General features: G+C 43.1%; 2 protein-coding genes across 6 annotated transcripts in view; one reads left to right on the forward strand and one right to left on the reverse strand.

Moving 5' to 3' along the window:
* Positions 1-434: 434 nt before the first annotated feature.
* LOC109635188 (nuclear receptor subfamily 1 group D member 1-like) lies at positions 435-13,703 on the reverse strand. The gene is made up of 8 exons (XM_020096184.2): positions 12,546-13,703; positions 5,793-6,101; positions 5,613-5,701; positions 5,357-5,501; positions 2,613-3,196; positions 2,324-2,509; positions 1,958-2,168; positions 435-1,855 (listed from the first exon to the last, which is right to left on the reverse strand). The coding sequence occupies exons 1-8, from the start codon at positions 12,565-12,567 to the stop codon at positions 1,659-1,661; spliced, it is 1,743 nt and encodes a 580-aa protein (XP_019951743.1). The 5' UTR covers positions 12,568-13,703; the 3' UTR covers positions 435-1,658.
* Positions 1,964-23,232, forward strand: part of rarga (retinoic acid receptor gamma a) — a 54,616-nt gene continuing 33,347 nt past the window's right edge. The window contains exons 1-4 of one of the 5 annotated variants that reach the window (XM_020096187.2): positions 1,964-2,093; positions 15,177-15,326; positions 15,445-15,578; positions 20,793-20,900. The gene's annotated coding sequence lies outside the window, so the exon portion shown is untranslated. Of the gene's footprint in view, positions 2,094-15,176; positions 15,579-20,792; positions 20,901-23,232 lie in introns of all 5 variants that reach the window. The other 4 variants (XM_069527020.1, XM_020096188.2, XM_069527022.1 and 1 more) reach the window with 4 other exon arrangements.

A 23,232-nucleotide genomic window follows, 5' to 3' on the forward strand; every position in this document is an offset into this window, starting at 1 on the left:
TTAAAAGACTACATGCACGTTATAATTGCATGCATGGGCATTAACTTGTGTTATATAATAACGTGAATGTAAGTTACATTACACATTTTTCGGATCCAAGCTTACAGAGGGACAGATGAGTTTTAAGGTTGGATTTTATTTGTTTTACTTTATGTAGGCTGTGCTTTGTGGCATTTCTATAGAGATATATGTACAACCTAATGGGAACTATGTTGTTGTCTACTATACAACCTGGATTTCTAGTTATGGATCCAATCACCACTTTAAAAGACTACATGCACGTTATAATTGCATGCATGGGTATAAACTTGTGTTATATAATAATGTGAATGTAAGTTGCTTTACACATTTTTCAGATCCATACAAGCCCAGCTACACAACGCATCTTACTCATTTTGCCTAAAAGGACAGAAAAGAGTGACACAGAGGCATGATAATACATAATTCAACTTTATATCATTATATAATTTCTATCCAGGAAGAAAGATTTACAAAATGTACAAGATGTGCTTGATCAGCCATAATCAAACAAGCAAAACAGCGAGAGGACTGATCAAATAAGATCTCTCACCCAAAAATATCTCTTGTGTTTGTATGACAAACATTGGGGGGTGAGAGGCAGGGTGCATGTGGAGTGAGTGCTGGTGATTTCAGGGATTATGCTAGCTGGTTACATCATCCGATAGCAGGAAGTGCGTCTAAGCTATCTAAGAATCCCGACTACATAGTCTCCAGTGAAAAGCCCCCCTGGCATGGTCAAACCCCCACCTAGTACAGGAACGTCCGTACATTCTTCTTTACACCGAACTCATCCGTCCGATCCATCAATTCAGTCCTTGATACATAGACATTGGGGTAAAATAATATTTACAGCAACAAAAATAAACAAAGGAAGTACAACATGCATGGGGCATCTCCATCTGCCAGATGTAATACAGTATATGCAGACAGAATGTTTTTGTGAAATCACATAAATTGCGATTGACAAATGAAGTTGTCATATTGAAACAGATGGTGTGCCAAATTAACATTGTTAACAAGTGACATATTGAAATAGTGGTCTCATTCTAGTGCTAATGCAGATGGCATGTTTGTGAAATAGTAATGCACAATTACCTTAATATTTCAGATTTCACTATGTATTATATACAGGTTCCCTTTCTTTTAAACACAAACTGAAACACAGTCGATCATTATTAATGGTCCCTAAGTAATAAACCGTTTTAAATTATCTTGTCTTTCAGCTGCTGCTGCTTAGTGATGGCCTGTTGATGCTGTACGACTTAAGGAATAAACAAGTGAACTGGCTTTTATTCTTAAGTACTTTGGATATAATGAGCAAATGCACAAGCGATCTGTCAAAAGGGTAATAGTAACTCTACACAATTATTGATTTTGTTACTGGAAGAATGTCTTTCAAGAGGTGTTAAGGTTAATGTATATACAAGAGTTTAAGTGTGTGTGTGTTTATTTGTCCCAAAAACATTGCATGAAGATCAGTGATGTAAAAAATATATTCGCCGCTGGCCTCATTCATCCTTTATGAAAAACACTCCGTGACTTGTGACTCAGGTTTGAAGGAAGTTGTGCCCTTGGAAGGTAATATGTGTAATATGTGGTGTACTGAATAAGTTTGTGTCTTTGTGCAAGTGGTCCGCTCAAGGGTCAATGCGAAAGGCCAAGAGTTTTTCGGAGTGAAGATTGTTGAGGGTGCGCAGGTCTGGCAGGCGCAGGAGGAGTTTTGGGAAGAGAGCGGAGTCATCTGGACGACGTCTGTTGATTAGTGATCGCAGGGCGCGAATGAGACCCTCCTGGAGCTGCTCTACAGCCCACATGTCCGAGATGCCAGAGCGGTCTGAAGAACACAGCGGATACCAGGGTAAGTCATTGACAGACACATGTAATGCATTACTATTAAAGCAAAATGTGTCAAAGTTTACCTACTCATGAATCTCACCTGCAGAAACCAGCACCACAGCCATGAAGAGAGCCATTTCGTCAGGCTCTAGCCCCAAGGAGCCTAACTTCTCACTGAACTCAAACATGGCGTCCAGCAGGGAGCCCATGCCCAAAGCCCTCAGGGTAGAGAGTGGGTAAGTTTTTCCATTCAGGAAGGTCACTGTGCGATCCTCAGCATTGAACAAGGTGCAGAACCTCACCATCAATACCTAAACACACAAGTAGCAGAAAAAAAACAGAGGCACATTAAAATATGTTTGAGACAAATATTTACATCAATAATACATTTTAACTTTAGAAGAAGGGGTAATAAGTGTCACATTTATTGAAAGCCATAATAATCATTTGAAATGTACGCCATTACCTGGAAGGTGCCTGACTTGAGCAGCATGACCTGGTCCTGTTGACTAAGCTCTTGAAATCCAGGGATACCCTTGGCAAACTCCACCACCTCCTTGACAGCAGGAGTGAAACACTGAGAGAAGGATTCCCATATCTCCTGACTCGACCGCTCCGCCCCTGACACAGGGCATGCATTGAGAGGACAGGCCTTAAAGAAAGAAAAACAGACATAGAAATTGAAAATTGTTGCTCAAACATGACATAACATTGGTTAGTCTTCATCTTGTTATTAATATTCTTCCTACACTTACCAGCACTTTAGCTCCTGGAGCTAATTTCCAAGGGCAGGAGGGCGGGTTTGTGGTATGTCCTGCATTGCGAAAACTGTTATGATTGGCAGAGGTGCCGCTTTGAGGTGTTGTACCATGAGACTGGTTGTGGTTCGGATTTGCTGACACAAAGTAGTCGTAGTGACTGTTGTCCACATTGTGGAACGTGGGATGGTTGTCATTCGGGGCAACCGGGCAGAGGGTGGCAGGGGCAACAGGACAAGACTGATAACTCTGGGTGGAGTTGGGGTGAGATGAGACTTGGGGAAAACTGGCATCCTGAGAAAATGGAGATGTGTTGTTGTTAGAGGTGACGTTAGCCCTCTTGGCTACTCGTCCTTGGCTGCGGTTGCTGCTTCTGCTGCTGGTGAAGATGTCGTGGTAGGCTCGAGAGATGGCCCCAATGGCTTCTTTTGAGTTGCCATCATCTGGGCTGGGGAGAACGTCCCTCACTGAAGATGAGTCCATGTCCATGGCAGCCGACTCATTTAGGCTGTTCATGTAGCTCTGCATCTCATCCAGAAGACGCTGCTTCTCTCTCTTAGGGATGCGGCCAAAACGTACAGCTGGTGAAGACACAAGCAGTGAGGACAGATCAGCCACAAGTCATTGTGACAACATGGAGATTAACACTGGACATGTTTTTTGCTCTATTGTTTGACCTCTATTTTGCTGCCTTTAAAATTAATGTCATCCCCAGATTTTTGAAGTCTGGAAAGAGATATGAGCAAGGTAGAAGAACTCCAGTGACAACCAAGGCAAATAAATGTCTTTAAAATCAAAAGGCAGGTGCATACTGGTGGTTTAACAGTTACCCTTTTCTTTCCTTAAACACAAACACACATCAAAAGCATAACCAACGCCTGAAGTTTTAATGATTTCAAGGAGAATCTCATAAGTTTTGAGATGAAAAACTTTCCTCAACTGCATCCCCATCCCCCTTCCCACAGTAACCATCAGCTGGCGAGGCTATTTATAGACCCCCTGCTACCATCTGCCTCATCCTCTCCTCTATCCACCCCTGTCTCCTTCCTCTGCCACTCGCTACCTCCGTTTGTAAGTAGGGCAGTGGGGCAACGTGAGCGTGATGTCACTTGCACTCAGATCGTGAGAAGGAGAAGGATGAGAAAGGTGGGCTTCAAGTGCATAAATGACTTAAGGAGACAGTAGTGAGTAATTTAAGAGGGCTGACATGAGAGACTTTGATATGCTGAAAGTGAGAGTGTGTGTGTGGATGTGGGGGTGCGTGTGCATGAAAGTTTGAGTTCGATGAAGCAGAAAAGTTGAGCTGGTACAGACTTTTGCAAGTATAGCACACCTGAGCTTTTAAGTGTACCTTTACCTTTATTTACAAGTCTTAAACTTCAACTTCAGGTTACATGCAGCACCTTAATATGCTTTATTTTTGCTATGTTTATATTCCAAATATACAGCATTCTGTTCACTACCTGCAGGGTCTGTCTTTGAGGATAGGGCCAGTAACTTAGTAGTAGATTAATCCATTTTATCACGTTTAAAAGAGGAAAATGCAAACTAATGAGCCGTTGCTCTAATCATTTTGCTCTGGTTAGACACAGACACGTGTGCCATAATGCAAACAGACTTTGATATTTGCCTAAAGCCATAGTCACATGGGAACTTGGTGTGAAATCAGGGTGTAATATTCTTTATGGGCTGCAGGCAGTTGCATGTGGTTTTCCTGTTTTTGTAATGGTTGAAAAGGAGAAAAAAGGGGTTTCTAGGTTGTGGTCCTTAAAACTTTCCAAAATCCCCTTTTACAAATGAGGGTTGACCTGACTGTTTGATATCTTATTGAGTCGCATTTTGCCACCCGATTTCTCCGTGCACCAGAAGTGTCAAGCACATAACACTAACCCCTTTACTAGATTAGGCAATGCAGTGTACTGGAGGGTGGAGATAAGCAGAAAACTATGCTGAGAGGCAGAAGACAGGAAGACTACACCAAGTAGGTCATGATGTATGGGTACACTATAGACCCAATTCTGCATTGTTTTTCTAGGTCAGTGCAGCAAATTTGTTAATCTGCAATGATAGGTGATCAATCAATGTTCAGCTATCAAAGCTAAAACTAGATGATGTGAGCGTCACGCATGACAAATTCTGTCACAACCACTGCCTGTTTTTTTTTTGCATCCCTTGCCTCATTAATTGCAGTAAGATGTTCTATGGGCATACACAAGGTAATCAAGTTGACCCTGTTCCAATTTCCTAAAATAATTCCTGTGTTTGCTGCAGTTTTCCAGATGATAGATAGCTTCAGGGAGTTCAAGGCTCCTCTTCTCATAAATCATTGTCTGAGGGGGAGATGTAAGGGAGCTGAGGGAACATGGTGGGTACATGCAGGAGGAGGGGCTGAACTGAACAAGAGCTTAGAGGTAACAGTATTGCAGGAAGATGCTGTAAAGGGCAAAGACATTTTGAAACTTAGGAGAGTGATACAGATGGTAATCTTTGGCGGTGCTGTGACACAGTGGAAGGGCAAGGCAGCTGCAGTTCTTCTGATAGAGAGAGTGGCTGTGCTACTGGCACGATGACCTCAAAAGACTTTCCGCATTACATTTTTCACACAGACCTACATATTAGTACTGCGCCTCTTTTCTGGCTGCCCATTTCCCTGCTGCTTTGGCTAATCAGGGCACTGTGGTATTCTGGCACAACTGCATGAGGGTCTCTCTCACTCATTTAAATGTGTCAGGAAGTCTTACCATCTCTTGACATGCCAACAGAGAGGCATTTCTTGAAACGGCAGTGCTGGCAACGGTTTCGGTTCATGCGCATGATCAGACAGTTCTCATTCTTCACACACATCTTGTAATTGATGTTCTGCTGGATGCTGCGGCGGAAAAAACCCTGAAACACACACAAACGTGTATACATTTAAATATATATGACAGGAAACTAGTTCACCAATAGCATCAAGTTGTTTAATCATTCCACATGATATCTCTCATAGGGGCTTACCTTGCAACCTTCACAGGCATGCACTCCATAGTGGAAACCAGATGCGATGTCCCCACAGACTTTGCAGAGCAGGACCATTCCACCTGTTTCTGAAGAACAATACATTATTGTTAGATAAGCTGCAAAAGGTTTCATCAAGGAATAAATCTTTATGTATCTAGACAAAGAGGAAACACTTACTGGTGAAAGTTCCTGTGAAGCCACATGGCCTCTTTCCTGCAATGGGGTGTGCGTAGGTGTGCTGCGGGGTGGCTGCTATTGAGGGGCCACTGTAGACCTCTGGGAACTGGAACACCAGTTTGGAGGATGGGGCTGTGCACTCAGTTGCCCTCTGTTTGAGTGGCCCAATCTCTGTGAAGGTAAACTCTTCCGGAGATGAGGGCTGAGAGTGCGAAGAGGGCGACTGTGTCTGGTACCCACTGGAAGGGCTGCCGGGGCTGGGACTGTTACTGCCGGAGGAACCGGCGTACAGGATGACCCCTCCACCTGCTGCAGATGAAATAAAGATTCATCGAGCTCCTAATTACAGCATACAATGTCACACATTAAATTTTGCAGTGTATCTGGTTGGATACATGTTTGTTTTTCTTTAGTAGTGCCAGATAGGATGTTTTTCAACATTCCCTGTAAGTTGTTGCCTGATTTGAATGCATGATACATCTTATAGGTTGGCTATATTTCCCTTCCGTGCAGCTACTCTGTGAGGTTGGATGTGATGTGATGTAATGTTAAAACCTCTGGGCAGCAGAGAACAGCTCTGAGAATTTGCAGCGTCGTTTCCTCATCCTGAGAGTGTAATAGGCATAATGGTGCGCTCAGGCGGATAAGGGGGGCGCTAAAAATACCACTGGTAGCACAGCAACAAAGCGGGTAGGTCTCCTCCTCCAGAAGCGTTTCTAAATCATACCGTGTCATGCTTATGCAGTATTTATACAGGCAATGTATGAATATGTGGACTTTTTTTTTCTCTCTCTCTGTCGTTAAGCTGTGTGCGGTTGCCCCCCCCCCTTCAGTTTTGCCTCCCTCTCGTCCTCTCTCTCCCTCTCTCACGCATTTCCAGTCATGCGTTGTGGATGAGCTGAGACACGGCCTCACGTGTCTGTGGGGTCTGCTGCCTCCTCCGCTCCAATAATAGCCGCGCTCCCCTGGCACTGTGCCCAGCGCCAGCCAACAGCACAACACCTGACCGCCGCCTCACATGCATGGACTCCTGACATGGTTACCGCCCGAACCATCCCAGCCTCGTGTTGACATATACAACAATCTGCACTCAGATCTGTGTTTATAAACACTCCCTTTGCTGCATACAGGGAAGGCTCCCCGGGCATGAGGTGGCACTAAAGGCTCCGCCACGGCTGCGCCACCAGCAGCCAGTCAGTCGGGGAATGTGAGTCACGTTTTTGCAAAAGGAAAAGCCCAAACAGTGCAGAGACCGAGTAGTTAGTACATTTTTACAGTTGTACAGTGGAGACGGTCTGACAATTACATGCAAATTGAGGTAAATGTTCAAAATGATACTAATATCAACAATAACAACAGATGTCTGTACTATTTTTTTGTGCATGATTGGCTTGCACGTGCAACTAAGAAAAAAACATTTCCATCATCCAAACTTCCAGCCATGCTACAGTGTTTACATGAAACTCCGCCTTTTTGTGGAAATCATGCATAAGTGCAGTAGGCTTGTTGCTGTGCTGCCCTTTGCTGCACTAGGTATTTGTTTAGCTCCAATGTTTTGATAATCCCTACAGCAGCACGTGTCAGTGGACTTGTTGACTCATGCCATAGACAGATCCAGCAGACTAGAGCCTGAGCCTCACCTTCTTCTTGAGAGCAAACATGCAGAGGGCGGTGACCCAGCCCCCCACCCCCCACCCACCCAAACACATTGCATGTCCACCTGAAGACTCACATGTGCTGAGTTTATTAATGACTCCTGGAGTCACTGCGTTGTAAACGGTGTCAATGAACAATCCGTTTTACAGTCTGTTTTCCTGGTGTGAAAAAACTATCACGTGCATGTGTCTGGTGTTACAGTGGAGAAGTCAGTGTAGTTACAATCTAGAGTGTAAACATTGCGCAAAGCTTCGGTATCCACACGTGCTACACAATGATATTGCAATCACCAGTCAATTGATCGTTTGGCAGCATTATTATTAATGTAATTGTTTTTGGCAACAGGGCTGACCAAAGCCTTTATGGGCACCCAAGTTGTATTTGATTTTGGGGCCTTCACCAACTTGGCACTACCATCACTATTAACTATTCGCTGTGCTTTATCATTTGCATACCTGCTGTAAATCCAACACAGCCATGATCATTATTTTATTAGCTGCAGTATTGCTCTGGCAGGAAGACAATCCAACCAGTTGTGTTAGCTAGCCAGCCGATTAACATAATATTGTGGTTTAGTACAATTACAATTGACATAAATGTTATATTATGTCAATTATAATCATACTAAACCACAAAAAAGCCCTTCGTGGTGGCTACAGCACCCTGAAGCAGACATTCTTTTGGCTTACACCTATAAGTTGTGTTGTGGTTGGCAGTGTGTAATAACACTCAACTGTAAAAGTGAAGTGTTCAGCGATGTCAGATGTATTATATTGTTACATGAATTTCCTTTTATGTCCTTTTAAGAACATTTAAATTTCTTGTTTATGAAAAAAAGGTCCTAACTTTAGGGGAACTGTCCTAAAATTTGGCAACTTCGTATCATTCAGCCCTGACCTTCATTATATCTGCTGGTTAGCCGCCACATGCAGGATACTGCAGCTATAACAAACTTAACATGACTTTCTCACTGATTTTGGTGTTGTTGTTTTTGCATGCACAGTGGTATTTCCTGTGCATGCAAACACACTGCCACAGTGTGCACAAGACAGCTGAAATGTAGGTCACTGCAGACAACATTAATTGAGGAGTCAATCTGACCTCAGTGCCCGTTTTAATCTTAGCCTACCCGTGCAAGCGCTAATCTGCCTGGGACTGGAAGCAGGCAGAGAAACGTGAGCACTGTGCAGTTCACAGGCACAACAGCTCTCCACTCTGCTCTTCTCCTTTTCTCTCTTGTCCTCAATCTCTCACATTCATTGGCCAACCTCTATATACAGTAAATGTTACTATCTATCTACCCTTGTGCTATTACGTTTATAATGAGCAACCCAGTGTTTATCATGCTGTTAAAGAAAAATAAGTGGCCAATATAAAGAAGAGTTACAGTATTTTGTGATACTGAACACAGCCAGTCTGTGAGCGCTGGGTTCTTTCGCAGCAGACTTCATTAACTCAGACTTCTGTAAGTAGGTCAATATCACAGGAACTTGATAGAACTATGTGCCTCCAGCATTTCTCCAAACTGATGCTGCATCACACACTGGCTCTGGCTCAGGCAATTATCAGAAGGAATTGTGTTAGACAGTCACAGCTGGTATCTATAATTTACCCGCAGCAGCCATGATGTGATTTGAAATCTTCAATTTATTATCTTGTTTTTTTTATGATATGCAAGTGAAACAAGTCTGTCACACGTGACTTGCCAAACATGGACTGAAAACATCCGCTTCAGGGAGATGTGATTTTCTCAGGGTGCTGGCAGAGTTTCGGGCTCTAACATGTTTTTATTATGATAAGCGCTGGCCATAATAAGATGTAAGAGCCTGGGTTTTTTTATAGGTGTTTTTATGGCATGTGGCCAAATGAAGTCTGTCACGCCACGTCCTGCCCAACGTGGACATGAAAAACATCCGCTTCAGGGAGATATGATGTTCTCAGGGGTGGGGGCTGAGCTTTGGACTCTCGAGATGTTTTTAATCCGATATCTGTATCAGCAGCGTTTGGAGAGAGCAGGGATGTGGTGTTTAACAGCAGGGTCACGTTTCAGCTGAAACGCACACTAAGCGGATGTGTGCGCCCTGAACCCGTAATGGGTTCTGGGTTGAGGGCAGATGTTGCAGAGTCAAAACTGAGTCAGCGTCAGCCACATGCACTGAGGTCTGTGATGTTAAGAGAGAGGAGGAGGAGGAGGGGGGATTACAAATCAATGCAATGGTCGCATGAGGCGGGGAAACGTGACGAGAGAAGAAAAAAAAGTTGATGCCTGGAATCGCTGACCCACTGACCAGACTCTCCCCCTCCATCACCGCAGGCGGCATCAACACAGCAGCGTCCGTAAGAGCGGGGGAGGGAGAGAGGGAGGGAGACGGGGAGGGAGGGTTGTCTCACGCGTCGCACGCGGCTCTCCGAGGGAAGCCACGTGAGGAGGCTTATGATGGAGCTTTCACAGGGAAAACATGAAGCTGCGCTCCAGCCAACAAGCCAGGACTCCCACAGCCCGCCAGGGGCTTACAATGGAGGGGCCGAATTAAATAGACCAGCATGTTACGGGTGGTCTGACCGTGCAGCACCAGCAGCAGCGCCTGCACAGTCAGCCAGGAGCTGCACAGGGTGTCCATGGCAGCAGTTTAATAGGGGAGAATGGGTTCATTGGTGTCAACAAGCCTTGCATTGCATGTCCTGCTTGTAAGACAGTCATTTTGTTTATATATGTGTGTATATATATATATATATGTGTATATATATATATATATATTCCATGGCCATATACGCATTAAAATGCTGTTTGAGCTTTTGATGCAAACTAACTCTTATCACTTTTTTTTACATCCCTCTAACTGTAATGTAATCTTAAGCCACATAGTTAATAATAGTTAGTCGTTAATATTGATGTTGCCCTCACTGATGATTTTTTTTTGGTCTGCCAATTATAGTTTCCAATTGAGGGTGAGGAGTGAGCCAGAGTTAAAAGTCTCTTAACTTTAAACATGATGAGAACAGTGCAGAAATCGTCCACTAGGGGAGTGTCAGAGGAGGTGTCAGTGACAGAAAGTGAACAGTAAGGAAAATCAGTTTCTTATCATATAACCACAATTTGACATTTATGTGACCTATATAGAATAATAGTGCTGCTGAGTAAAGTAATGATGGCGAAGACTAAATATTTGCATTGTAAGAAGTGACCCCCAGAGTTGATCTTTGACAGGAAGTCAAGGTTGTAGAAGTTCGATATTGATCCTGCTGTTTATGTTTGTAAGAGTCAATGAAAGAAATGCATAACAATCTGTTGTTATGGCAGCATTGATCTTCATATATGATCAGAGCAATTATTCACCAATGGCATATGCAACATACCTATAACCTCCACCCAATCATCTCTGCACACACACAGTACAAATGTTACCCTAACCCATTTTAATATAACCAATTTATACCTAAACCTAACCTTACTCTCACATCAATTGGCACCTTAACCAGGACCTTAAAATTATATTTGGCCTCATTAGGTCCGGGCTTGTCTATACTGGACTTGACAAGGTCGATATTTATCCCGGAAAAATGTCCCAAAGAGATGACAAAAATACACACACACAGGCTCGCACAACCAAATGCACGACCACAATCTCATTTGATCTACTGGACTTTATGAGCCCAGCACTGCAGCCGTATCTTTTGACAGGTTATTATGATGTTTATGAGCTTTGTTTAGATTCCCACTGAAGTCATAAGTGAAATGAAGTCATGTGCATTCCAAAATCCTTATTGAAATATTAAAAGTCAATGAACAAAATTCAGGGTGGTCACTTATGAGAGGAGGAGAAATAAAATGGCAAAACACTTTTGCAGCATTGAAAACAAAGTCATTTAAATAAGTCTGTAGAGATACCTAAATTAACTGTTTGAAAAAGAAATAAAAACTTTCAAATAACCAACTGATTCACCAAGACACACATGCATACTCACTAACCCTAACCCTCTAAATATCAATAATAAACTAAACAAAAAAGCTCAGCCCAAAGTCCTCAACTTTATCGCCTAATACTACAGCTATTATCCTTGATCTATGATCTCTTTCCCCGTGAAAAACACTGGAGCACTTTATCAAGGTAAATAAAAAGTCATAACCCAGTGAGTGAGTTTAGTGTCGCCTTTAGATCAGAGGGTAGACGAAGGGTGCGCCCATCACCTGTGCTGGAACGTGACCATCGCTGTTGTAAATGATTCACCGTCAATTAGCAGAGGAGAAGCAGGAATCACGTTCAACGTTGGCTGACCTCGAGAAAACGCTGCCCAATACCACTTAAAGGATGGAAGTCACTTATCAACCTTTATGCTGCAGGCTCTTCAGCCATGGCCTTGATAGTACACACACACACACACACACACGCCCATTACACGCAGGGTATCATTCGCTTATTTATTTATTTATTTCAGCAATGAGATGATAGAGGGTTGACAGATTATGATTACAGTGACAGCCCCCGTGTACTTTAGCTGCACGTGAGTTTGTTTTCATGAGAAACAGGAAGTGGCAAGCATCACTGTACAACCATATGGCACAGTTCTCTGTGGAGCTGCTGTCCATCAGCTGCTGCGTGCGTGGTGGCATTTCAACGCAATGCAGCAACTTTTCTGGGACAACTTTGCTCAAAGTGCCGTAGTAACAGAAACCAGGACAAGTGATGAAATGTCATCGGAGTAAACTCATGCATAACTATAACATTATCAAATAGTGGTAAAGTTCAGCAAATTCAGTATTGCCAGTGATACTCACATTAGTACAAATAATTTTAAATACAATTCTGCTTTTTTACATTAATCAATATTTTTTGTTAATTCATTATTTTAATTTTTTATTCAGTTTGAATAATATATTCAAAATAGACAGCGCTGAATTGATTTAGCCTTTTGATTGTTAGTATCATAATGTAGGCATATCAATTCTGACATAATCATATTAGATATGTCCTAATCAGAATTGCTGTTACAAAGGAGCTCCCATCTACATCATTGTATAGTACACCAAGTAACAGAAACATCTCCAAAAAGACAGGTTGCTGCATACAAGTGAGAAATAATTCAAGTTAATCTTACCTCCACCAGGGCTGTTATCCATGCTTCTTGTTGATGTCGACGACTTTAAGCAAACTTGAGGATAGTCGTCTTTGAATGTCACTTGACTAGAGCAAAAGTCGTTGAAGATAGGTTGGAAAGTCGAGAAAAAGCTTTGCGTAAAACACCTGCTCACAGAGTGCAAAAAATAGGAAGCAGCGATGGCTACGCGTCCAGTGCGCGTAAAGATGCTCCCTAGGAAAAGTGGAGGCAGGTGTCTCTGTCAATGTCTAAGTTCTTCTCTGACGGTCTCTCCACTCTCTGGATACTGCCTGTGGTGTGATGTTGCACGAGCGACGACTAAACGAATCTCATGAATTCCAAGATAGTGGAGTCAGCACAACCACAAACAGGGCGTCAGGCGTGACACACACACCCACTGGTACAAACACCCACATCAATCACGTTTGCAGGTAAGTAGGAAATGTGACCGCCTTTCCGCTCGCTCCAACTTGTGTTGTGTCTGTTTGTGTGGGATTTGGCTCTCGCTTTGTATCTCGCGCGGACTCCCTTCTCTCCCTCTCTCTCCTTCACGCTTTAGAGCATTTTCATTGGTGGGGATCTGGAGCTGAGGGGAGTGTGATGCGCTTATTCGACCGTGGTATGTGTTCAGCAAAGCCACATTACATGTGCGCTCTGCATGTGCAGGGGAGAGCGCTGCCCTACTGATACACATTTTATGCAAAGTACGGAGCGTGTGTTGCAGAGGAATGGAGGGATTGGTGGATGGAGCACATGGACAAGAGGCGTGGCTCACCGTGACTGCTTCACTGACAAGTGGCGTTACTAACGGAGGGTAAACACTGAGACATGCCAGCACCGTGCAAGTGTCAAGTTTAAAGCCCATGTGCCAAAGGAAACTGTAGATCTCCAACTGGATCCATTACATGCCAACATAATGCTGTTGGAGTAAACTGCAGACACTTAAACTCTGTTAAACATTACACGATTGAAATATGTTAGTGTTAAACATTTTAAAAATCTATCTTATGATTTGTGCGATTATTTAAATAGAAAAAAAAAAAACTAGGTCTGCTCTGTGCGTCCCTCCTACTGGCTCCCTGTGCTGTGAGTTTGAAATATACTGTTCAAGTAACTAAACCTTCCAAGTTTAAAATTCCAACACAACGTGAGGAAGGCGCCTCCCAGTGGTAAGTCATGGCACTGACACATAAGCAGGATTCTGCTCTCTCTCTCTCTCTCTCTTTCTCTCTCTCTCTCTCTCTCTCTCTCTCTCTCTCTTCTCTCTCTCTCTCTCTCTCTCTCTCTCTCTCTCTCTCTCTCTCTCTCTCTCTCTCTCTCTCTCTCTCTCTCTGTGTCCTCAGATGATCACCAGGTAAGTTTAATTCCGACTAAATAAGTTTGTATTCTCGACAAAAATGAAATAATTACTGACTTTTATCTACTGGCCCCAGCTAAAATCTGGTTGACCCCCGAAGTGCCCCTGTCCTGTCAATAGTCTCTTTTTTATCAAATAAACTAGTCCATAGTGAAAACAGATATGACGATTTGATTGAAAATCTTTATTCTCTATAGGCTTTTTTTCTAGGACACAATGTGCTTGAACAAGGAACAAATTTCCAAATATATAGAGTGAAGTTTGGCTTTGCACAAAGCTATAGAACTAACAGTAAACAAGGAATGACTTAAAGGTCCAATGTGTAAGACTCAGGTGAGAGGGAATTATTGTCAGAAATTTAATGTAGAATAATCCTCATGATGTTTTCACTAGTGTGTTTCATCTAAATTGTATGAATTGTAGTTTTCTTTACCCCAGAAAAGGCCCTTTATATTTAAATACTTTATATTTACATCGAGGGGACCCTCTCTACGGAGGTCGCCATGTTTTTTACATTAGTCCAGACTGGACAAACTAAACACCTTTTGAGTTTTTATGGCAACTGAAGCTACCACAGGTTCTTTTTGTTTGAAAGGGGAGTGTGAGGCGAGGGCAGTTCAGCTGCAACATGTGATTTCACCTCTAGATATCAAAAAATTATACACACTGAACCTTTAAATGTGCAGTGTACTGTGTCAGCAGTTGTGCATGGATGTTTGACATATAATTGGCCCCTCTGTATAAATTGGGGCCTGTTTACGGCCCCTGATTTAGAAAAACCCTAGATCTTCCACTGACTGTCATGTCATTAATAGTATAAGTCCTTCAAAAGACAAATGAAGCATACATTTTATTCCAGGATAAACCCCCTGGGAGACAAATGAAAGAATAATGCAGATTCTTCCAGTATAGTAATGAATTTAACTGAATTATTAATCAGCAAAGATAAACAGATAAAACTCAACATGCTAACCATCATATGCCCGATATCTTTATAAAACAACCAAACATACCAAACAATTTATACCATATAAATGAAAATGGACTCAGTCACCTTTAATCATTGAGCCAATTTAATGATTTGATAATGTTTTAGTTTATCCTGTTTTATTAAGGTATCCTTGCTCTATCGCTGTCAGGTCCTCACATTGCTTTTTAATTGTTTCCTACCCTTTGCCTTCATATTGTAATTTTACCTTGTAAAGCACCTTGAAACTGCGTTTTGAAAGGTTTATTATTGTAATTGTATTTTCTTATGTCCTTGTTGTTTCCAGCTCGGCCCCATCACCGCTGACATATCATGTGCTGCAGCGCTCCTTTGCACCACTAGGAGGCGACACCGCGTCATAAATCCCCACGCACGGTGGCTCCACGCACCGACGCCCCAGAGCTGCCACAGTGACGGAGAGAGGCAACCAGCGGAGGTGATCTGACCCAGAATGACTGAGACGAAATGAAATGACCTCCCGGAGCTGCGAGACCAGACGACTTCACCCTCACAACAGCCTGACTGTCCATCACTCTGTTTTCTCTCCTTCACAGAAACCAAAGAAAGAGAGAGAGAGGGAGGGAGAGAGAGAGAGAGAGAGAGAGAGAGAGAAAGGGGGGCAGACTGCAGCGTGCGTGCGCTTGTCATCCACTGTTTACTTTGAAACTTCTGGAGGGAGGAGAAGAAGGTAAGGATTGTACTTTACATGAATCATCCCGTCGTGATTAATCGGGTGTGTCCAAGAACAAACGGAGCTAAAGCTGCGTCAACCCGGGTGTGTGTTTAGTGTGTGTTTAGTGTGTGTGTGTGTGTGAGAGACTCATCACGAGAACACGTTACGGCAGCCCACGAGATAATTACAGGCTGCTCGAACTGTTTGGGGACTGGAGCAGAGAACAGAAGTCGCTGCCAACGCACACACCTGTAAAGAGCTGCTCTGCCGAGGCCTGAAAGACAGTTATCATCACTGTCTGTCTTGAGCGTCTCTCACCCTGTCTGTCACCCACCCCACACACCCTCCTCCCCCCTCTCCCCCTGTTCTTCTTCCTCCTCCTCCTCCTTTACAAACTTTCCTGAATGTGTGCTTTCATAAGAACGATGCCAGTGATATGCGTCAGGCTGACGAAGGACAGAAGTTTATTTCAGGGCAGATCTCACTTTACATTCAACTTCCGTGACGCTTCATTAAGCTCAGGGAACAAAATGAATATTGAATGCAGTATTTTACCCCTTTTTCTGGTAGTGGACAGAGGAATTAACCAGAGAAAACTCAACATCATATACATATTTATACACCAGCCCAACATGCCAAAAAGCCCCCCCCCCAGGTTTCCTGTGCAGTATTTAGTGCCCAGCTTTCTCACAAGGGCAGTTTTATGTGCAGGGAAGGAGGCATGGAAAAGAAGACCTTTCCTTTTGAGCTCACAGATTTGCAGTAATTACAGAATCACTTCCATATGTGGCTCTCTGGCTGCCTTCTCGCTGCCCCCACCACCCCTCTCTTCCCCAGTGTTCTCTCTCTCTCTTTCTCTCCCCATTTTTCATTTGCATTCTCCCCTATTCCTCATCTTTTATTTTTTTTTTTTCTGCTTTTATTTTTCTGGCGTCCCCTCATGCACTCAAGAGCATTTTTTCCCCCTTCAAAACCACAGCTTAAACAAAGTTTATGATAATCAGAACATCCTGGCACTTTTGGCAAACAGCTGCACTTTTTGGTTATTCAATTAGATCGAGCTTGCCAAAAAAGTGCGTGCGTCTGTGTGTGTGTGAGAGAGAGAGAGAGAGAGAGAGAGAGAGAGACATGGAAGGCAGAAGGGAAATGTTGAAGAATACGGAAATATGAAAAAGAGGAAAGAAAAAGAATGGGAGCTCATGAAGAATTCGAGAGGCAGGAATGGAGCGTGAAGGAGGGAGAGGTGGAACAGAAAATGAGGCAGAGAGAGAGAGAGAGAGAGAGAGAGAGAGAGAGAGAGAGAGGGAGTAATGCTTTTTGACAGAGGTGGGTTCAGGATGGGTTCATGGTGACATCATGGCTGATTTTTTTTTTTGAGGAAAGTATAGACAGGAGAGCCGTTCACCTTTCATTGGACACACGTTTTTTGGGAAACAGTCAAGAGGAGCACTCATGTGCTGGCACACACACATGGTGGCTGTGTCGACAATCTCTGAATGCAACCCAAAATGTGCACAGAAAGCACACACACACACACACACACAAACACACACACACACACACACACACACACACACACACTTTCTCCCCCTCTACCCTTCTCTTTTTCCCTTCATTTCTGCCGCAGTAAAAAGCTCTTGGCTCTCCCTCGCTCTTTCAAGCTTTGTGCTCATTTGTTTTTCTTAGACGAGTACATCGTGCTATATGGCCTTCGGTCCCTAACACATACATTTCTCCTTTTGCCATGAGTAACTCATTTTCCTGCGAGTAGTATTCCTCAGTGTATGTTTTTACTTCAAGGCGGTTGGACTCTAAACGAGCGCACTTTGCCAGGCGGGATGAATGAGCTCCTTCATTTCACAGGATGTGTGTTTAAGTCTGTAACCAAGAAAGTGCAAGCAAGTGTATATTTGTGTGTTGTGTGTGTGCGTTTATGAATGTGTTTCTGCCTGTGTGTGTGGAGGACTCTTGAGTGGGTGTGTGCGTTCGCCCTGCATCCCTTGCCTGTCTCAGTGCGGCACCAAACTGCACATGACATCAATCTGAATGTGGGGGAAATAGTGATCTCATTACAGGCATCTTGTTACTGATTAAAACCTGCCGCCAACAGGCAACAGATCCCTGCGCCCTTTCTCACCTCCCACCACCAATCCACCCCCCTCTCCTCCCTCTGCAATCCATCCATCTCTCCATCTTACACTCCAGTTTTCTTCCGCTTTTCTCTCACACGCCTTTGATTCCCCGCACCAGCGGCCCTCTTGCCCTCCAACCCCATCTTTCCTCCTCCTCCTCGTTCCATCTCTTTTTAACCCCTCTAGCTTCACTTCCTCCCTGTTTTTGCTCCTTCCAATATGCCCCCCCCCCCCATTTTCTCTTTCCTCCCATGCCTGTGCTCCTTTTCCTCTGCCAGCAAGCCCCAGGCCTCTGCTCCATAGCTTCATGAATGCAAATACAGTGGAGTCTAAAGTGGAAACACACGACTGAGTATGATGTTTCCATGAATATTTCATATCTTCTTAAACACACCCAGAGAGGCTGAACAATACCCGTGTTTGCCGGGTGACTTCCTGTGAGGATTAGCCTCACTGCATATTCGACTTTTTGTCAGAGCACACTGTGTTAGGATTGATGTCAAGGCAGTGTGTTATGATGTCACAGGCTGGAGTTAATGATACGAGAACCGCGGGGGCCATAGGCCATGTTTCCAGTGGTGCCCGGAGAGAGAGATAGCACCCTGATCTATCTTCATTATCCCCCACTCTGCAGCCTCCCAGACACAATGATCATAAATCTCTGCCTGGAGCACACTTCACTGACACTGAAACACAAACACTAGTAACCTCTGACCTTTTCGCTGCTACTGCCTACACACACTCATCCAACGCACACAGCACGCTTATATACATATTCACAACTGCAGACGTGCACACACACACACACACACACACGTGCGCCCATTCTAAACGTGCCCCCATCTTCTCCAGTTTACTGTCATGATTTAATAAGAGGAGAGCATGCCCTGCGCAATGACACACACACGACTATCTTCATGCACTTGACTGCACATTCTGACACAAACTCATGGTCTCACTCAGGCCGATGGCATCACATTAGCTTGAAATTCACACTTCACACTTCTCATCACTTTAGCAGCTTGTATACAGTTAGTCCCCTCCCCCCCACAGACACAATGTGTTTTGGCTGCATTTACCTCCTTGTTTCATATTACACATTTGCTGATTTAGCACTGCTATGTAAACAGTGAAGGGATTTCTGTTAGTCTTAGAGGCCTCGTAAGCAACACATAAATCAAATGTAAACGAGATAAGGATCACTTGAAGTGCTCTTTGCAGTATGGCTTGGATCTGCGCTTCCTGAATATAAGGTTTCGACAAAATGGCAACAGTTCCTCTCAGTGCTTATCCATTCATTTGCCCTGATTATGTTCTGGCAAATCCACATCAAAAAAATGTATGAAAGAGCATTTCAGTAAGCTACTGTGGGCCATATGTGGCTGTAAGGATTGGAAACACGTTTTTTTTATTATGATAGCTTGACTTTATCCCAGAGACACTTTGGGGTCAGTGTATTTGAGCATAAGATCTCTGACTGCATCAGGCCAATTACTGAGGTTTACAAACAACCTAAGCAGCAGATTTAGCCGGTCTTCAACGTTCATATAGCTGGGAAGATCGAGGAGGAGGAAAAGTTTCACATGCTGTGTTGGTTGGAAATTATGCTTCAGCCTGTGAGATTTAGGAGAGTGAAGTGATGCATGGCCAATATGCCTGAAGGGCATCGTTTCAGATGAAGTTTCCAAATAAGTAGTGCATGTATAAGTTGGTTATTTTGAAAATTCTTGCATCTCTTGATTGGTTGAGACATGAATTAAACTAGATGTTGCATGCTTTAGCAGGAGAGGAGCAGTTGCGTATTTTTAACACTGACATTTTTATTGATGTATGCTCTGCTGAAGAGGTGAAAGTGCCCGCTGAGGTGCCAGTTGAGGTGTGCCTCCTTCTCCTCCTCCCAGCCCTGAGGTTTGAGTCGCTCCTCACAACCAAAACAACTTGAGAAACATTACATTCAGAAAAAAAGGGCACACACCCAGAACCACAAACACATAAACACACATCTGAAACACATGATCTCATATGGAGTGAGGGGCATGTTCAGGGGCACACCCAAATCTGTCGCTGCTGCTGCACAGCTCTGCCATCTTACAACAGGATGTCCCTGCAGCTAATTTACCACTGCTAGTTTCATTTTAGAAATGGCGGTGATTTAGGTTCAGAAATGCATTGATTTTTGAAACTGGAAAATGAATGTCAGCATGTTGACAGATGTTTATTATCCCCCAAGAAACGGATTTTCATTTATCCTAAGTAAAGTCAGACTGTTTTAAACGTCCTATCAGTTGAATCTTTGTCAAATACTTTATGTTATAAGTCCTGATACATGCTGTCTTTTATTGTTAAATCTCTTCACTTTAGCATTAGCAATGCTAAAGGTATTTGTGATTTATTATCATTGCTGTGGGATGATTTGCACAGAAACATTGCAAGCAATAAAACACAGAGCCAAACACAAACATGAAAAAATCTACAGTACATGTTTGTGTCAAGCAGACATTTAGGGCTAAAGTCCATTATGTTTATTCCATAAATTGATCACAGCAAGAATAAAAGTGAAACCACTTAGATGTTCTTGGAAGGAGAAACCTGTTGGCTTGTCATTAACATAGCATCTCTGTTAAATCACAAAAACAATAACGTCCTATTAAACCGTGAAGTTATTGATCAAACATGAATGATGAGAGATGCCGACATGGCTCTCCATTTCGACATGCACAAACAGTTTGTAGGTAAGCCTAATCTTTCACCAAGAAGATGGAGAAAGAGAAAAAAAGAATTCGGTGAGAGACAAAGAAGGGAGAGAGAATTAAAAACAGAAACTTAAGCTCTGTGGGCCTTTTTCTTCCCTGCAGGCATTTTGTGGCGTGTGAAAAAATGTGCTGTATATTTGAAGTGTTAGGTCACGTGACAAAGGAAGGCTTTATGAATCAGAGAGCATAATTATTTCTTAGTGAGTGAGAGAGTGTGCATCTGTCTTTGGGGAGTGAAAGAGTGATTTTAAGAGGTAGAGACTGGGAGAGGGGGAGGAGGGTGCAAGAGAGTGAGGGAGGGAGAGAGAGAGAGAGACTCATTGCTGCTCTGTCTTTGCTGTCAGAAGGACTCTGATGAACGTACACACATCTTTTCTCCTCCTGGGCTTGAGCCGCTCATCAGACCATTCAAGTTCTTGATCCATCTGTCGGCCTCATCAACACGAGAGCTGGTGAGTCAGAAAGTTTACAAACCATAACTTTAACCATTGTTTTTCTTCCTTCACCCTTTTCTCTCTCTCTAAACGGAGAGAAAGAAGGAGAGAGAGAGTGCATTTTCTTGGGAAGAGTTTTAATTGATGACAGAAACAGAGTTGAGGCTCCTTGCGACAGTTAATCATTGTTTTCCCGAAATCTGAGCAGATTTTCATGTGTAAACAATTAAACGTCCACATGTTTGTTTTCCTGCACTGTTTCTGTATGTTTTTTTCTTTCTGTGTCATAAATGTGACCCTGATGTTAAAAGAAAACAACTTGAACATGTGTGTGCGTGCCTGTGCGCACACATGCGCTTATTAATGAGTGTTTCATGTGTTACCCAGTGCCTGTGGAGCTCTTTATTATTAGCATATGTATGTGTGTGTTAGTGTGCGCACACTTGCATGTGTTTGATGTGTATTCACCAGAGGAGTCACTAGTCCTTGACCTGTTTTTTTCAACCAACATATGAATGTTTTGAATAGAAACTCATTGTTTTCCACATTTTAAAGAACAGAGGATAATTCCTGTGGAGTGAGGTGTGTCTGCAGCTCTGGTCTTAGTTTACATGAAAGTTTATTCATTGTGTTCCCATAGTTAGCAGCATGCCAGAGAAGATTATTTATTGATGCTGGCATATGCGCTAGGTTAACAGGTTCCACTTGTTAACAGCCATGTGTAACACATTGCGTTTGGTGCTGTTTGATTTGGATATCAGATAAAGATCAAGTGGCTAATGTCAGAGTGGAGCTTTGCTTTATTGCTCCAGCGGTTACTGGTCTGTAGGTGAGACACTGCAGCTGGACTGCCATGGCTCTGCACCTGCTGTCCACTGTTTATTTCCCCTGGTGGACGTGACATAAGTGTGAGGGACAGTTTGAAGTGATTTATAAAAGAAGAAAAACGCCTGCACAGCTGAGTGAGGGATTCCTGCTCGAAGGCCGGTGATATTTTTGTAGCTCTGTGCTCTCATCTGGTCCGTCAGTTTGACACAGTCAGTGACATCTGGAGTGGAAGAAACAGAGATCATCCCTTCCTTCAGAGCACCACCCTCAGGTCTTTATTATTATTTGTTTTTGGACAGGTTGTCCTTACAGAGTCTTTTTTACCATCACATGGTTCAGTCACAGCTTTGTGCTAGTCTTCAGTCACAGTTTGGAATCAATTATTATTTGTGCTTGCTGTTATATGTTCCAGATGTGTACGCATCATTACTCATGTTCCCTGTATTTGTGTTCATGAGTGTGCTGTGTGATAGTGCCGTCTTGCCTCAGTAAAAACATTCTCCCTTTTTTGTTGTTGTAAATATTTACACATCAAGCGGCCTTAAAATTCTTTAGTCAGTGCTCAGATACTCTGTCAGCACACATCAGTAATAACACACATGGTGCTTTATGGTCACAGAAATAGCTACTTATGAACAAAAGCATTAATGAGACCTTCTCTCTTGTACTGGCACATTGTGATTAGTGGGAGTTTTCCACTTTACTGGAGTGGATCACAAAGTTAAATGTTATCAAAAATATAGTTAAAGTATAAGAAATGTTATATAACAACAATAAACAATTTGTTTGTTGGACTTATTCCTTCCAGTAAAATGTTTACAACTGTCAGAAAAAAACCCACGTTTATCAGTGTATTTATTTATTTTTAGTGTAAAACCTGGTGGGTTGTGTGATGATGCATTTCAGGTGGAACCACTGGAACAATGGTGGACCCATATAAGCGTCTGTGTTGCAAAATCCTCTGACAGCACTTTGAGCAGTAAATCTGGGAGTTGTTGATACCTGTCTTTTTCTGGAATTTCTATCGCAATTAAGGCCAAGTGGTGGGGAGGAGTTAGACAGGTGGTTGTAGGGGAATCGTGGGGCTCTCTGCTGCCACACTATAATTAACAAGGAAACTATCTGCGCACCATTTCCTCTGTCTGTTTTTGCAGGTGTGCTGCTGTGATTGTGAGGATTTACATTTTCGGCCTGCCTCCGAGCGCTCATTAAAAGTTCTTTTGGCACAACAGTTAGACATGCGAGAATGTGTGTTGCTTTGCATGTTGTGCTTGCATATGAGTGTGTGTGTTTGGGCCTGCTGCTGTCTTGAATGTTGCTTTGACTCCCGAGGCTAAAAGTGGTGAAACTCATCCATTAGTTGTCTGTATTCTTTGAAGGTGGAGAAACACACTCATAAAGTTGCCCATGTGAATACACATACTGCTTGAGATGTGGTAGAAGCACCAACTTTATTTTTCACATTGCCAACAGTGAAGAGAGGCCATCACACTGTTGGCAATGTGACTGTTTGTTCTCTTAC

The sequence above is a fragment of the Paralichthys olivaceus genome, chromosome 6 (genome assembly GCF_024713975.1).
Source record: "Paralichthys olivaceus isolate ysfri-2021 chromosome 6, ASM2471397v2, whole genome shotgun sequence".
In the NCBI taxonomy this organism is placed as follows: domain Eukaryota; kingdom Metazoa; phylum Chordata; class Actinopteri; order Pleuronectiformes; family Paralichthyidae; genus Paralichthys; species Paralichthys olivaceus.